Source organism: Trachemys scripta, chromosome 4 (genome assembly GCF_013100865.1).
Source record: "Trachemys scripta elegans isolate TJP31775 chromosome 4, CAS_Tse_1.0, whole genome shotgun sequence".
NCBI lineage: Eukaryota > Metazoa > Chordata > Testudines > Emydidae > Trachemys > Trachemys scripta.
The window spans coordinates 60,696,320-60,710,221 of NC_048301.1; the positions used below are offsets into that span (position 1 = coordinate 60,696,320).

The window sequence follows — 13,902 nt, forward strand, 5'->3', positions numbered from 1 at the left end:
AACGCTATCAGGGCAAATGGAGCCCATCAATGCTTGCAGACTATTGCTGGACAGTGACAAGAGATGCTCCATTTAATTAATACAAGAGACAAGCCAAGAAGCGCCAAGTAGACACTGAATAGGACTAAACTATATACATAATAGTGTTTTGCCTTTTTGTTGCATAATAAATTATATTTATATAACCCTTTTTTGCTGATTTTTAAAGTGTTACATAAACAGGACAGGTGAAATATTATCATGTAAAGCAACCATAAACAATGAAAAGACCTAGGTTTACAATTTATGATTAAAACCCTATCTACACAATATACATAGACATAAAATGTAAAAACTTAAATATCTTAAACAGTAGCCAATCAGTTGTTTTAATTGTCATATTTGAATTCAGCACATCAAAATACATAATAAATAGCACATTTTATCTCTAAAGCAGACGACTTCTCAAAAATTGTAGACCAGTGTAATCACCTTAAGCATTTCACCATCACCATCCTGGTCAGGTGGGCTGTAATATATTCCTACTGCTAGTCGCCTTATTCAAGCATGGAATTTCTATCTCTAGAGATTCTACAGTAGTGTCAGTCACTTAATTTTTTTTTTTTACTATATTTGACTCTATACTTGCTTTCGCATGTAGTGCCACTCCCCATCTCACCTGACTCATTTACCCATTTGATCTCCTTTGTATTTTTCTGCTTTGCTTTCTGTTTTTCATTTCCTCTCCCCATTATTCTTCTCCTAGTTCTCTTCCACTTCTGACATTTGTTTCCCAGCTCTCTGGCCCGGTCTGCACAGGGAAACTTCCCTCAAATTCTGTTTGTGTTTTTTAAACTGGCATAAAGCAAGCTTTAATCTCCTTGCCAGTTTTCTCCTCCCTTTATTTCACTCTTATATCTCTCCCCACTACTCCAGTAGTTCCTCCTGTTTCCCCTTTCCTCAATTTTGGGAACTGTCTTCCATTTATCTACCCCCACAACTGCTGTCACATTCTCTCTTCAGTTCTTTCCTCGGTGTGATGGGTTGGATCACAGAAACCCCCTTGGGTTCTAAAAGCTACTAATTGTTTGCAGCAGAAACGCTTGTTTAGTACTGAAAAATGTCATTGATGCTCTTTATTATGCAGACTAACCAATTTGCAGTTAAAGATCATAGGCAAAGCAACCTTTAAGCAAGTTTTTAGTAGAAACAGCGTTCCTGGAAAGTCTCACTGGGAGAAGCCTGTTGCTATGGCACATGAACAAGAAAAATAGAACATCCAGTTTCCTGTAGGCTCCAGCCTTAGCCAGGTAAAGTAGGTCCCTAATGACTCTGAGGGGCCTTGGTGTATAAAAAGTACAACTTGCCTTTCTGCATTCAGTTATTTTTATGACTGTTGCTGCTATTCCAATTATAATCCCTACCCCATAATGTCCCCTTAATGAACAAAAATAGAAGTGGATTTGAAACCTAGGGGTTACTTGTAGTTAATTTTTAATCTCTTGCCATAAACCAGGCACAACATGAGGCTGAACTGTTGAATGTAAATTCTCTGAAGCTGAAATTTAACAAGCAAGGAATCTGATGTTATGTCAATGGAAAATTCTAGACAGGATGTGGGAGTAGTTGCTTTCGGTGGCTTGTACACATTGGTAGGGCCCTACCAAATTCTTGGCCATGAAAAATGCATCACGGACCGTGAAGTCTGGTCTTGTGTGTGCTTTTTACCCTATATTATACAGATTTCATGGGAGAGACCAGCTTTTCTCAAATTGGGGGTCCTGACCCAAAAGGGAGTTGCAAGGGGGTCACAATGTTATTTTAGGGGCGTTGCAGTATTGCCACTCTTACTACAACACTGTCTTCAGAGCTGGGCGGAGAGCAGCAGCAGTTGGCCAGGCACCCAGCTCTGAAGGCAGCACCACGGCCAGCAGCAGCGCAGAAGTAAGGGTAGCAGTACCGCAACCCCCCCCCCCCAAAACAACCTGTGACCCCCTTCCCTCAAACTCCTTTTTGGGTCAGGACCCCTACAATTACAACACCATGACATTTCAGATTTAAAGAGCTGAAATCATTAAATTTACAATTTTAAAATCCTATGACTGTGAAATTGACTAAAATGGACCATGAATTTGGTAGGGCCCTACATGTTGAAATTGGAGCCAAAGCACTAGTTAAAATGGCTCTTACCCCAGTGTGGATGCTTCACTACGTCTTTGTTTAAATCACTAATATGTTGTGCTCCTCCTCTGTTTCAAATAGAACAGTATTGAGGGGTTTGGGTTACAACATGACTAAGAACCATCTATACATCAAAAATAATCATGTCTCTGAAGCATAACACAGGCATGGGCATGCATAGGTCAGTAGCATTGTTCAGAGATGGTCAAAAAACCTGGTCATTTCACCGCTATAAGACCATAGTCTGTTTTAATCATGTTGTGACAAATATACTATAATTGGGACTGGTGTTCCCTCTAATTTTTTACATCCATGTGCGGAATGAATTTTGTTATGTGCACAAGTATGGAGGTGCTGTGACCCATCACCTCCATATTGGTGCATGTAACAAAATACGTGGGGTGGGGCCGAGGGGTTTGGAGTGTGGGAGGGGGCAGAGGGTTGGGATGTGGGGGAGATGAGGGCTCTGGCTGGGGGTGCAGGTTCTGGGGTGGGGCTGTGAATGAGCAGTTTGGGATGCAGGAGAGGGCTCAGGTCTGGGGCAGAGGGTTGGAGTGTGGGCACTGGGGTGGGGCCGGGGATGTGGGGTTTGGGATGCAGGCTGCCCTGGGGCTGCAGTGGGGAGAGAGGACTTCACCCCAGTCCTCTGTTGCTGCAGCAGCTCCGGGCCAGGGGAGAGGTGCCTCTCCCCGGCTACAACAGCACTGGCAGGGCTGGCTCCTTTCCCCGACAGCTCCGGTAGCCTTGGCCCGGGGGGCTCCTCTCTCCTGCCGCAGCAGATCCGTGCTGGGAGAGAGGAATCTCTCCCTGCCGCAGCCCTGAGCCCCTGCTCAAGGCTTAATAGGCAGCTGCATGACCGCACAGCTTAGAGGGAACTTAAATTGGGATCCCAGCAATAATTACACTACAGCTGGGTCCTCAAGTATATCAGCAGGAGGAGAAATTTTAAAACTAGACTGGAAGAGCACTAGAGAACATTGTGGGGAGTTGTTCCCCACTGGCAATAGGTGAGACTAGACTCCATGGGTCTTTCTGTCTAATGTTTATAGTTCTGTGAAGTGGTAGCTCATAATTGCCTCCAGAATATCCTCATGTTCAGGTTCTTGCAGTACTAGGTTTGGTGCTTAGAGAAGCTTGAACTGACTGTCATCTGGTATCGCCACTTCATTTGCTTAAGACAGTTTTCAAAAGCAACTAATTCTTCGGTCCCCCACTTGAGACCTTTTAGCTGAATTTCAGAAGGGCTAAGTGCCCAAAGCTCCTGTTGATTTCAAGTGGAATTGTCGGTGTTTAGTATTTCTGCAAATCTGGCACAAGGTCACAATTGGGCACCCAACAAGGAAGAGTTTGAAATTATTGCTGCTTGGCAGAAATGTGTTTACATTTTCAGCCAGCATTTTAGTAAATCTTGATCTCTACCACTAATGAATACCTTTCCAGCTACAGGCCTAAATGAATAAGGAAGTCTTGTACCAATTACTGACCGTTATACTGGTCAGACTTTTTGTTACAAACATAGCAATATAACTATAGAGGTGCTTTATTGTTGCTTATTTTGCATTCTTAATTTGAATAAGCTATACAAGTGCACTCTTCAATACTAATGTAACTTCATCCACCAGTGTAGTTTTTAAGCAGCACAGCTATTTAGTTTAGATGGGCGCCTATAGAAAATGGCTACTGTTCTAAAGTAGGGAAAACTTCCTGTTTGATACAGAAACAAGCTCAGCTTTAACTTCCACGGCATTATATAAATATCTTGCTCATTCAACAAAGCGTCCAGACAGAAAGAAATTAAAATTTAAAACCTGAAAATTGATTAGTGGCTTTTGGGGATACCAAGGCTGTGATACATCGCTCCAGATGAATTAATCTAAAGTTCCTTCCAACTCAAGTGACTTTGTTCCTAAACACAATTTACTTTAGTTGTTACTTGCTTTTCATTATGTTGCTTTCTTTTACTGTAGTTGCGTATTGCCCAATCATTCTAGAGGGATAACTAAAATTCTTTGGTAGAATTGCTTGCACAAATTGGTATTTGCTGTATCTGAGAAGTGGTATTAACTTGATAAATTAGCACTATTATAGGCGTGTAATGTAATACAAGCTCAGTACTAGTCTCCTTATCTTGGTGCCATTAATAACCTCTTAACAGCTATTGCACTATTATGGTTGGAAAGCAAACAGCAAAGTACTTTTCCGAAGAAGTAAAATCCAAACGGGTATGCTGTATTGTGGATCCTTTCATTAGACTTTACTCAGTCTTTATGCAACTTTCTCTACAGCTAAGTTTATGAAGACTCTCATTCTTGCTTCCCTTAGCCGTGAAGACTTCCAACGGATTCCTGAGCTTGCCATCAACCCCCTGGGAGACCGGATTATCAATGCCTTTTTCCCAGAGGGGTAAGTTCCTATTGAATGCATTTCCAAATGGTCTACAAGTTTTATGACTAACATTGTGACGTTCTAATCAGAGGTACGTTTATGGCTAAAGCATCGGAGTAGGAATTGAATACCTAGATTCTATCTTCAGTCTTGCCATGGATTTGCTGTGAGACTTTGGGCAGTCACTTAACCTCTCTTGAATGGTTTTCCATCTGGTAATATGGGGACACTTGCTTACCTTACCAGGGTGTTATGATCCTTAATCAATACTCAGTTCTGGTTCACATGTCAACCTATTCTCCATTTCTGTTGTCATGCTGCTGAATGCCTCTGAGAGTCCAGGAGCCTTGAAATGTGTTTACTTATGTTAAACAATCTGTTCCATCTTGTATTTAGCTGTGACAGAGTACATTTCTCAGACCTAAAGAACAGCTATGTGTAAACTTGAAAACTTCTCTCTCATTAACGGAAGTTAGTCCAAAGAAAGATATTTCCTCTCCCACTTTCTCTAATATCCTGGGACCAACATGGCAACAACAACCCTGCATAGAGGAGCCAATAGTGACTTATCAGCTACGAACTCACTTCTAGCACTAGTATCTCTTATCAAGCAGCTTTACTCCCTAATTGTCTGGTTCTCCACCTTTGGATTTTCTTTAAAGCATCTTACCCTCCTCCCAGAATCACAAACTTCAATGAAAAGTGACATTCAAGTGTAAGTTGCCTTATCCTGCACCCCAGTCTCCAGCTTGGCAGACTGTCAATCCATCAGCTATAAGGCCTCTTCTTTGTCCTCATTCTTCTTGCTGTCTTGACATAGTCAGTTGGACCCTCCTAGAGACACTTTCTCTGGGATTCAGACACACTGCTCTTCTAAATTACTTCGGTGTCTGTCTGATCCTTCAGTATCTTCTTTGGGGGCTCCTCCTCTTTCCCTTTCTCTGTAGGGGTTTGTCCTTAGCCTTCTCTCAGTAGGTAATGTCAACCTGCTACATGGCTTCTGCTGCTACCTGAATACTGATTTTTCAAATCTGCATCTGACATCTTGGATACCATACCACCAGCTAAAACTTAACATGACTAAAACCAGACTCTTCTTTCTCTTCCCCTCAAACTGTTTTACATCTCCAAAATTATCCATTCCTATTGCCAGTACCAAGACCCTTGTCCAAGCCCTTGGATGTCTTTTGCCTTGACTTTTTTGTAATTTCCTTTGGGCTCACTGATCTTCTTCTCTCTCATACACACCCAGCTGATCTGTACAGAAATCTGCTGCAAAATCTTTCTTGCCTGTCACTCTGACTACACTCTGCACAGGTTGTAGTTGCTTCACTGGCTTCTCACCCTCCAGTTCAGTAAGCTTCTTGCCTTGAATGTCTAGCATAAACTGCATTTCATCTGTCTCATAACCACTTCACTTTGTTCAGAGCACGTTTGCATCATTCTCTGTGTTCTCCTTTTTCCTACCAAGCTGTCTTATGCACCTGGAACTCCCTTTTTGGTCCAGTGTGTCAGATCTTCACCCTTCTCCCAGTTCCTCAGCATTGACCCACTAAGGAAAAAAACAAGATTGGCTTATGCCTTTCTTCCTCTTCTGTTGGATAAAAAGGGCCTGAGAAGAGGTGGTCATAGGTAGTGTGGTTTCCTATGGTAAAAAGCTTTGGACAAAACTTTAATTTATTTTGGGGATCTGGAACTTCTAAGCTGCCCAACTTGAGGCACCTTAAAGGGGCACAATTTTGAGAGAGTGAGAGTTCACACTTCCTGAATTTAGAGCTCTTTTAAGGTGTCAAATTTGACACCCAAAGCTAGTAGTCATTTTTAAGAACCAGTGCCTGAGATTTTGAGATTCTACTTGCACGAACCTTTGTGTTCATTTCTAAATTTTGGTTCCACATTTTATGCTTCATCTAAGATTTTGAAATGTTTTAGAAACCGTAAACCCCTTACAATGCTTCTGAGGTGAGTAAATATACCTATTTTATAGAAACTAAGTGATTTATCAAACCTCACCTTAAGAAATCTTGATTCTTTTTACTACATCACACCACATCTCCTCTCTACATTGTATCATGTATCTACCAGTAATTCTGCTACCGCTCTTGAAAACACTTGCTGTTCCTGGATGACCACAAGGAAATTTCTTGTGGTCACCCTCTACTGAAGGAGACCAAGAAGGCAAGGGGTTGCTGGATGTAAATAAAAACTCTATAGAACACTCAATTAACTTGCCCCTACAGAAATGTTATGAAGGGACTTGTTTGGTCACTGAGGCTTGTGTTCACATCTGCAATAGATAACATGTATTATGCTAAATTTTACACAATTGACCTGTTGTAATACCATGCAGAGAGGACCAGGTGAATTTCCGTGGATTCATGAGGACTTTGGCCCACTTCCGACCCATTGAAGATAATGAAAAAAGCAAAGACCAGAATGGACCAGAACCACTCAACAGCAGGAGTAACAAGCTGCACTGTAAGGAACTTCAGTCTACCTGGACAATTCCATTCCTTGGCCTCCTGCCTCTCTAGTCTTCCACCCTTATGTTTCCTGAGAGAGTGACCCTACACACAGACACTGTCTGAACTGACATACTGCAGTACTTATTTTTAAACACAAACTGACTTACTAAAACCTGTAAGTAGTAGATTGTAACAGAGGGTGCCATAGACCTTTCAGAAGCTACTGGGATATGTTGAAGCTCAGTAAAAGAGAATTACTTACAGGGATTCTCATAGCTCACTGGAGACTTGATTATGCTGGACTAATTTCAGCTCTTTCCTAAATGTCTCATGATAGGATGCTGTGGTGTCAAAGCAGTTCTGAGAGATGCTCCCTGGAATGGGCCTTCCAGTTCCCTTCCTCATACCACTTGCTATTTCTCTAGTCCTTCATGTGATGTGGTATTGCCACTCAGCTTCATACCTCCATCCCACTCTCCCCTCATGATTGTTCCTTACTCTGCTTGAAGCATATGGTCAAAGTATATATAGGAGTAATCCACTTTCCTAGATAGTCTGCAGCAGTCTTCTGATCAGCATTCTAGGCTCTGATTTGACCATATACTTCAGGCAAAGTGTAGGCCAGTCAGAGAAGTAACAGTGCAAAGAAGATTCCTTATGGAATTAAAGAATTAAATACATTTAGGAGGGATAGATAAACTCTCATGCTTCAGGGTTAGAAAGAAACTTCCCCTGCAAGCAGGCTATTTATAGAATTGTCCATTAGGGAGGCTCTTGACTTCCTGTAAATCTAGTACTGACCACTGTCATGCTGGGTACTCAATTAGATGGACTACTGGTTTGATCTTGAAAGGTAATTTCTAAGTGGCTGTTGTCTCTTGACAATAATGTGCAATACTCTGAAGAGGACTATATATATATATTGACACTGGCAAATTGCAGGAGCAAAGTGATTTTCATGGTAGGTGAACTCTGAATTATATAATTCAATAAAACATTTTTAACAGGATCATATAAAAGCTGTAGCCTACTATTTACATCAACAGTCATTATAAAATGACCCAACACCTACATTGCTGCCAGCTTTGAGACAACAGTGTTTTTGACTGCATAACATTTAAGTTTGCATTTGTGGGTGGGGAAGATGAACAAATAGTACCTGAACTCAGTTGACTCATTCTCACCTTCCCTCTAGTTGCTTTTCGACTATATGACCTGGATAAAGATGACAAGATATCCCGAGATGAGCTGCTTCAGGTAAAGAGCACTATGGGCTAATGTGGGACTTAAAATGAGTCTGTTGGTCTTTAGACGATCTAGCTTGCAACTTTAACGCTTAAACTTTCCCTAAGAATGCTTTTTGTAAAAGAATGAAGTTGACATGCTCATTGCATTGATAACTTGTGAAAGATTTTATTGGTACTTGGGCACGTGGGTGACCTTTCCAAAAAAAAAAGTGCCATTCACCTAAAACAGCTTCAGAATATGGAAAATGTCGAATGGCAGCCTTTGATCCAATAGTTAATGCATCTGCAAGTGACCGTGGTTAGACCAATCTTACAGACCATTCAAAAATGTATGGCTGACTGGACTCTGCCTACCTATAGCTTCAAATATGTGGTGACTTTTGTCTTTCAATTTCCGTTAAGAGCATAGACTTCCTACTCCATCAGAAATTTCAACAGAGTATTAGGTTAATTTTTAACATGTTTGATTATTTATGGATGACTATAATTCCATTGGAACAAAGACATCAGCAGATGTAACCTGCCACTACCAAAAAAACACCATACTTAGTTTTTATGGCAGGGACAACAAGACTAGATACGAGTCTGTTTTTTGAGGTGGATTAGTTTCTGACCAGTTCTTTCCCATGGGGATAAAGCTTTTGTTGCCTTCCTCCTTGATGGAGAAAAGCAACAAGAAATCATTACTGTAATGGCATGGATGTGCATATCAGTCCAGATTTGAGTTGGGAGTAACTGCATTCTACTAATCCTGCCAAGTAGACATAGTAATTTGTGGCTCACCTTGAGCAAGGAACTGCATTTGATCAAAAGTGCTCACTTCTGTCTGCAGCACAGAAAAGCACCTTACAAACTGGCAGGAAGGAAAAGAGCTGACTAGTCCAGTTTTGATTGCATATTTGCAACTTGCAAGGCTTCAGAAAGCAACCAAACAATCCTAAACAGTGAAAGGTCAAAACAAGCAGTTGTCAATCTTGTGAAAAATAGTTGAAACTTCCGAGAATCCTGTTCACTCAATTTGTAGGAGCCATTTTGAATTCCACTTTTTTGGGAATGAGGAAGAAGCTAGCACTTGTGTTCAGGGGGTGCACAAAGGCACCCTAGTATATCTTGTATTTGTATGGAGGCAGTTTTGGCCAATAGGTTTGGTGTACAAAAGGAACTGAAAATCTTGATCGTAGAAAACATTTCCAGACAGTAACAAGGGTCTTCCTGAGTTCTACCTATACAGGGTTGGTACTTGGCTGGTATCCTAGTTCTGAGTACTGTGAATAAACTCTGCACAAGACTTTCACAATCATCTTCGCATAACGCTCTTAGCTTAAAGGTTATTAAAGGGGATATTCAGACTTCCTGGGGTTTTTGTATCTTGCAGGTATTGCGGATGATGGTTGGTGTAAACATTTCAGACGAGCAGCTGGGCAGTATTGCTGACAGGACAATCCAGGAGGCTGATCAGGATGGAGATAGTGCCATCTCCTTCACAGAGTTTGTCAAGGTTGGGAATTAACCTTTTGAATAACAGAAGTGATTGAACGTGGTCATCACTGAGCAGTCACATAAACAGTTGGAAATGAGCCAAAAAGATACTATTCTTCACTTTTGTATTTATTGTAGCAGCCCTTCCCAGTATATCATGATTCCCCTGTGCCCTAGCAGGGAGAATGAGATCATAGCCTCTTGAAGGGCAGGGTTCACTTCTGGGGCTGTGCTGTCAGCATATAATCACTCATAATCAGCCTATATACCTCTTCTGCGAGCTTTTTCTTCTGAGGTTATGTAGCTGGATCTGTTTTGAATTTTCAGTCAAGTAGATTTGCAGGCAAGAGGCCCACCACAAGGGTAACTTCCTTGTGGGAGAGAGTTAAATAGCCTTTGCCAGGAGTCAAACTAGGGAAAAATAGTGGTGGTCTTCCAAGGTCCACTTGAGATCCCAGAGTGAGACTCTAATCACACTAGATCAGAAAATGATAATCCACTTCATTCCTTGAGGTTTGCCTACATGGTGAAATTGACTGTCACAGTTATAGCAGAATAATTACTCCATATTCTTAAATAGTCACACAGGGGAATTATACTAGCATAACTAAAGCAGAGTAATTATTCTTCTACACTATCTGTGCCAGTCAAATTCCTGATGTAGACAAGTCCTTATGCCTTGTCCAGTAGTGAAATACGGTAGAACCTCAGTTACTTACACCTCAGGAATGGAGGTTGTTCATAACTCTGAACAAAATGTTATGTATGTTCTTTCAAAAGTTTACAACTGAACATTGACTTAATACAACTTGAAACTTGACTATGCAGAAGAAAAATGCTTTTAAACATCTTAATTTAAATGAAACAAGCACAGAAACCATTTCCTTTCCTTGTCAAATCTTTTTTAAACTTCATTTTTTTAGTAGTTTAACACAGTACTGTACTATATTTGCCTGTTTTTGCTGCTGCCTGATTGCGTACTTCTGGTTCCAAATGAGGAGTGTGGTTGACCAGTCAGTTTGTGTAACTGGTGTTCATAACTCGGAGGTTCTACTGTGCAGTGTTCATACTTGTCACGTGAGTTAAAGGTTAACAACCTCTAACAAATGAGGATAGTCCACACTTCTCTTAGCTGTTTCTGGCTGTCTGGAGATTGATATTGCTATATGAGTTACACTTAATTCTCATTGTGGTTTTCTTAATTTTTAAAAGGAAAGCTTAGCTTCTGGGGCACAGCATTAGCAGCCTCCAGATGAATGAATGGCTTGCCAGGCTGCCCCATACTCCTCTTGCTTGCTTTTTAATATCATTCAACATTTTAACTGGAACAGAACTGTGTACATAAGTGACTTAACCAGCTGTCTCTGGGTTTTATTGCAGGTTTTGGAGAAGGTGGATGTAGAGCAGAAAATGAGCATTCGATTTCTTCACTGATGGATGGGAGACCCATTTCTTACCACTCCTAATTTCTAAGGACTAGAACACCATTTTCTCCCCATCATCTTTCCTTAGTGTGTTACTGGTGCATGGAAAACACATCTGCAACCCCTCACCAGCTTGTTCCACCAAGGTGAATATTCCCTGTGTAGCAGGAACAGAGGGAAGTGGCTGCAGTGCAGCTCGGAATGAAGCATTAAAAAGTCCCTATTTCAGATTCTTCCTCTCCATTGCTGTATGACTGTGATTGCCTTTCCTTCCTATGTATTGCTGCTGCCGACTTATTCTTCTGGAGCTCTACATCTGGGAAGCCAAGAGGGGGTAATATCCCACAGAAAAGCCATCTGAATTTTTTTTACTGGGAGTAGTGTATAGTGTGAAACAAACCTCAGCTAAATCATTCCTTCAGTAAGTGGTAGGTGTCAGAGTAGCACTGCCTTATTCCCTCCCATGCTAGTACAACAGAGCTGTCTTTTTTTTTTTTTTTTTTTTTTTTTTTTTTTTTTTTCTCCCCACTTGGTTTTTTTTCCAAGACCTTTCTTCCCTCTTTCCAGATCTGCCCTTTAGAGCTATCTTAAATGATTAATTTAAGTCCAGTGGCTTCTTTCCCAGGACTGTAGGATTGGGAGTAGTGGCAGGTCTGAGCAGTCTCAAATGCTATGACTGAATTCTTTGGAATTAATCCACAGGGGTGAGAGGAATCTGTCATTATTGCAGGTTGCAACTTCTGTGGAACAAACTGGACTCCACACTGTAATTCATAACCTCAAACGACCCCAGTACCAGGTGCAGAAGTGGGTGTTTCCCTTAAGAGCAGCTTGCAGGCTCTGACTGCCAGTGGACCACAAAGCACCCCTCCCTAGGTTGCTTTTCTGTATGACCGTTCCTTCCCACAGGGCACTCATACCTCCACCATCACAACTTATTGCTTTCATTAGTGCAGATTTATTTACCAGTGTTTATAATTCAAACTTTGTGCATGGCTACTTTTCTTGATTTCATGTCATTGTCACCGTCCAGTGGTGATAACACTAATGACACCTTGTGCTGCTTTCATACTAATCCTTGGATAATTTGAAAACCAATGATTTTTTTTTTAAACATCTATCAGAGCCCCACCCTGGCTGGTGGATTTGCACTGTAGGTGTTAGTTTAGCTGCACTTGGAACACTTTCATGAAAGTTTAGATACAAGTGTTTTTAGGGAACTGCCTACTATATCCCAATTCAGATTAAAAGGTAAGATTTTAGAATTTAATATTCTGATCAGATACTTTGCACAAATCTTTATGAAACTAACACAACTGAAAGGATAACTATTTTTAATTTAAAAACTTAACAGCAAGACTATATTAAATCAAGGAATCAAAAGCAATGAATGTGTCCAGCTGTAAACCTCCAAATTCATTGGCTACACAGCTTTTTGTGCACTATGTGGATAAGTCAACAAATGATCTGACAACCAGTACAGGTGGAGTGTCTTGAATTGGCCTGGAGGTCCTTCTCTATTGAAGAATCAGTGTTTAAGTGCTTCCACCCACCTCTACATCATGTGTTAACATAAGTTTCTGTAAGTACTGAGCTAAGATTCAACCTTCAAATTGATTTCTTTAGTTCCTTTACTCAATTATATTATAGAATCCTTCAGTGGATTCTTCAGACACTGTTTTTAATTGAATTGCAGAAAGAAATGTTGCACTTTGAAGTTTTCAGACTGCAATTTAGTAGTAAGGCTGGAGAAATGTAAAAGATTTCTGTTCGGTACAAGAAGGAAACATTCTGGTTTTATGACCATATTATGTAAAATAGGAATTGTAAAAAGGAAAGGAATGTGACAATATTAACATGGAAAGGTACACAAGATTTTATAGGCTTTGATTTTGCTTATTTAAAAGTAGGTGTTTCTCTTTTTCTTCTGCCTGTGTAGTTGTAGTCAACAGTTGTGCCTTATTGTCCCAATGAGTTCATATACTGTATTTATCAATCCATAAATAAACCTCTTCACTGTAAAAATTGTGCCTGTGTGGTGGTGACGGTCTCTGTTCCCTGTAGAACAATCTTGAGGTTTGTCAAAGTTAGACTCAGGACTCAGTTTGTCAGATCACTCTGTTTTACTAGCACAGCGCTCTGCTAATAACACTCAGATAATGTGAGCACCATGCAAGATTCAGACAGTCTTATTTATACAGATAAAAGGGTGCAAACTAAACAAAGGGTCAGAGAGAGCAAAATTGTAAAATTTGCCTGGGGCACAATATGCATATCCTGCTTCCTTATTAACTCTTATCTATCTAAGGCTAATGCTTCACCAATCACCCTTAAGTGGAGCAACTTATTAACAGTTAATGTCTGCTTTCCTGACACCTGGATTGTAGCATTTCTCATTTCTACTTAAAGGAACATACAGCATTCTTTAATTCATTCTATTTCTTTAATATTCATTTCACTTGCACAGGTTGCTGTTAGGCTCTACAGTTAGTCTGATTCTACACACTTCAGAAAGAAACCTAAAGTGATCTCCTTTGTTCAAGAAGATTATCTATGAAAAATCCTGTAATTAATTGAAGCAGTCATGACTTTGAAACAAGCTGTCATTTGCCATCCTATCCACCCTGCAAGGAAGTTCAAACTGAGAGAAATGTTATTCTAAGCCTCAGCTCCATAATAGGGCATCTGTTAAAGGGAAGACTTGCAGTACATCTCTACCCCAATATAATGCGACCCGATATA

The 13,902-nt window shown here is 40.6% G+C and overlaps 1 protein-coding gene across 1 annotated transcript in view; it reads left to right on the top strand.

Annotated features, from left to right (window-relative positions):
• The window catches only part of CHP1 (calcineurin like EF-hand protein 1), a 38,142-nt gene extending 24,953 nt beyond the window's left edge, over positions 1-13,189 (top strand). The window contains exons 3-7 of the mRNA XM_034769104.1: positions 4,483-4,563; positions 6,896-7,023; positions 8,206-8,267; positions 9,633-9,755; positions 11,117-13,189. Of these exons, the coding sequence (XP_034624995.1) occupies positions 4,483-4,563; positions 6,896-7,023; positions 8,206-8,267; positions 9,633-9,755; positions 11,117-11,170 (448 nt within the window). The 3' untranslated portion in view covers positions 11,171-13,189. The remainder of the gene's footprint in view (positions 1-4,482; positions 4,564-6,895; positions 7,024-8,205; positions 8,268-9,632; positions 9,756-11,116) is intronic.
• The last annotated feature ends 713 nt before the right edge of the window (positions 13,190-13,902 follow it).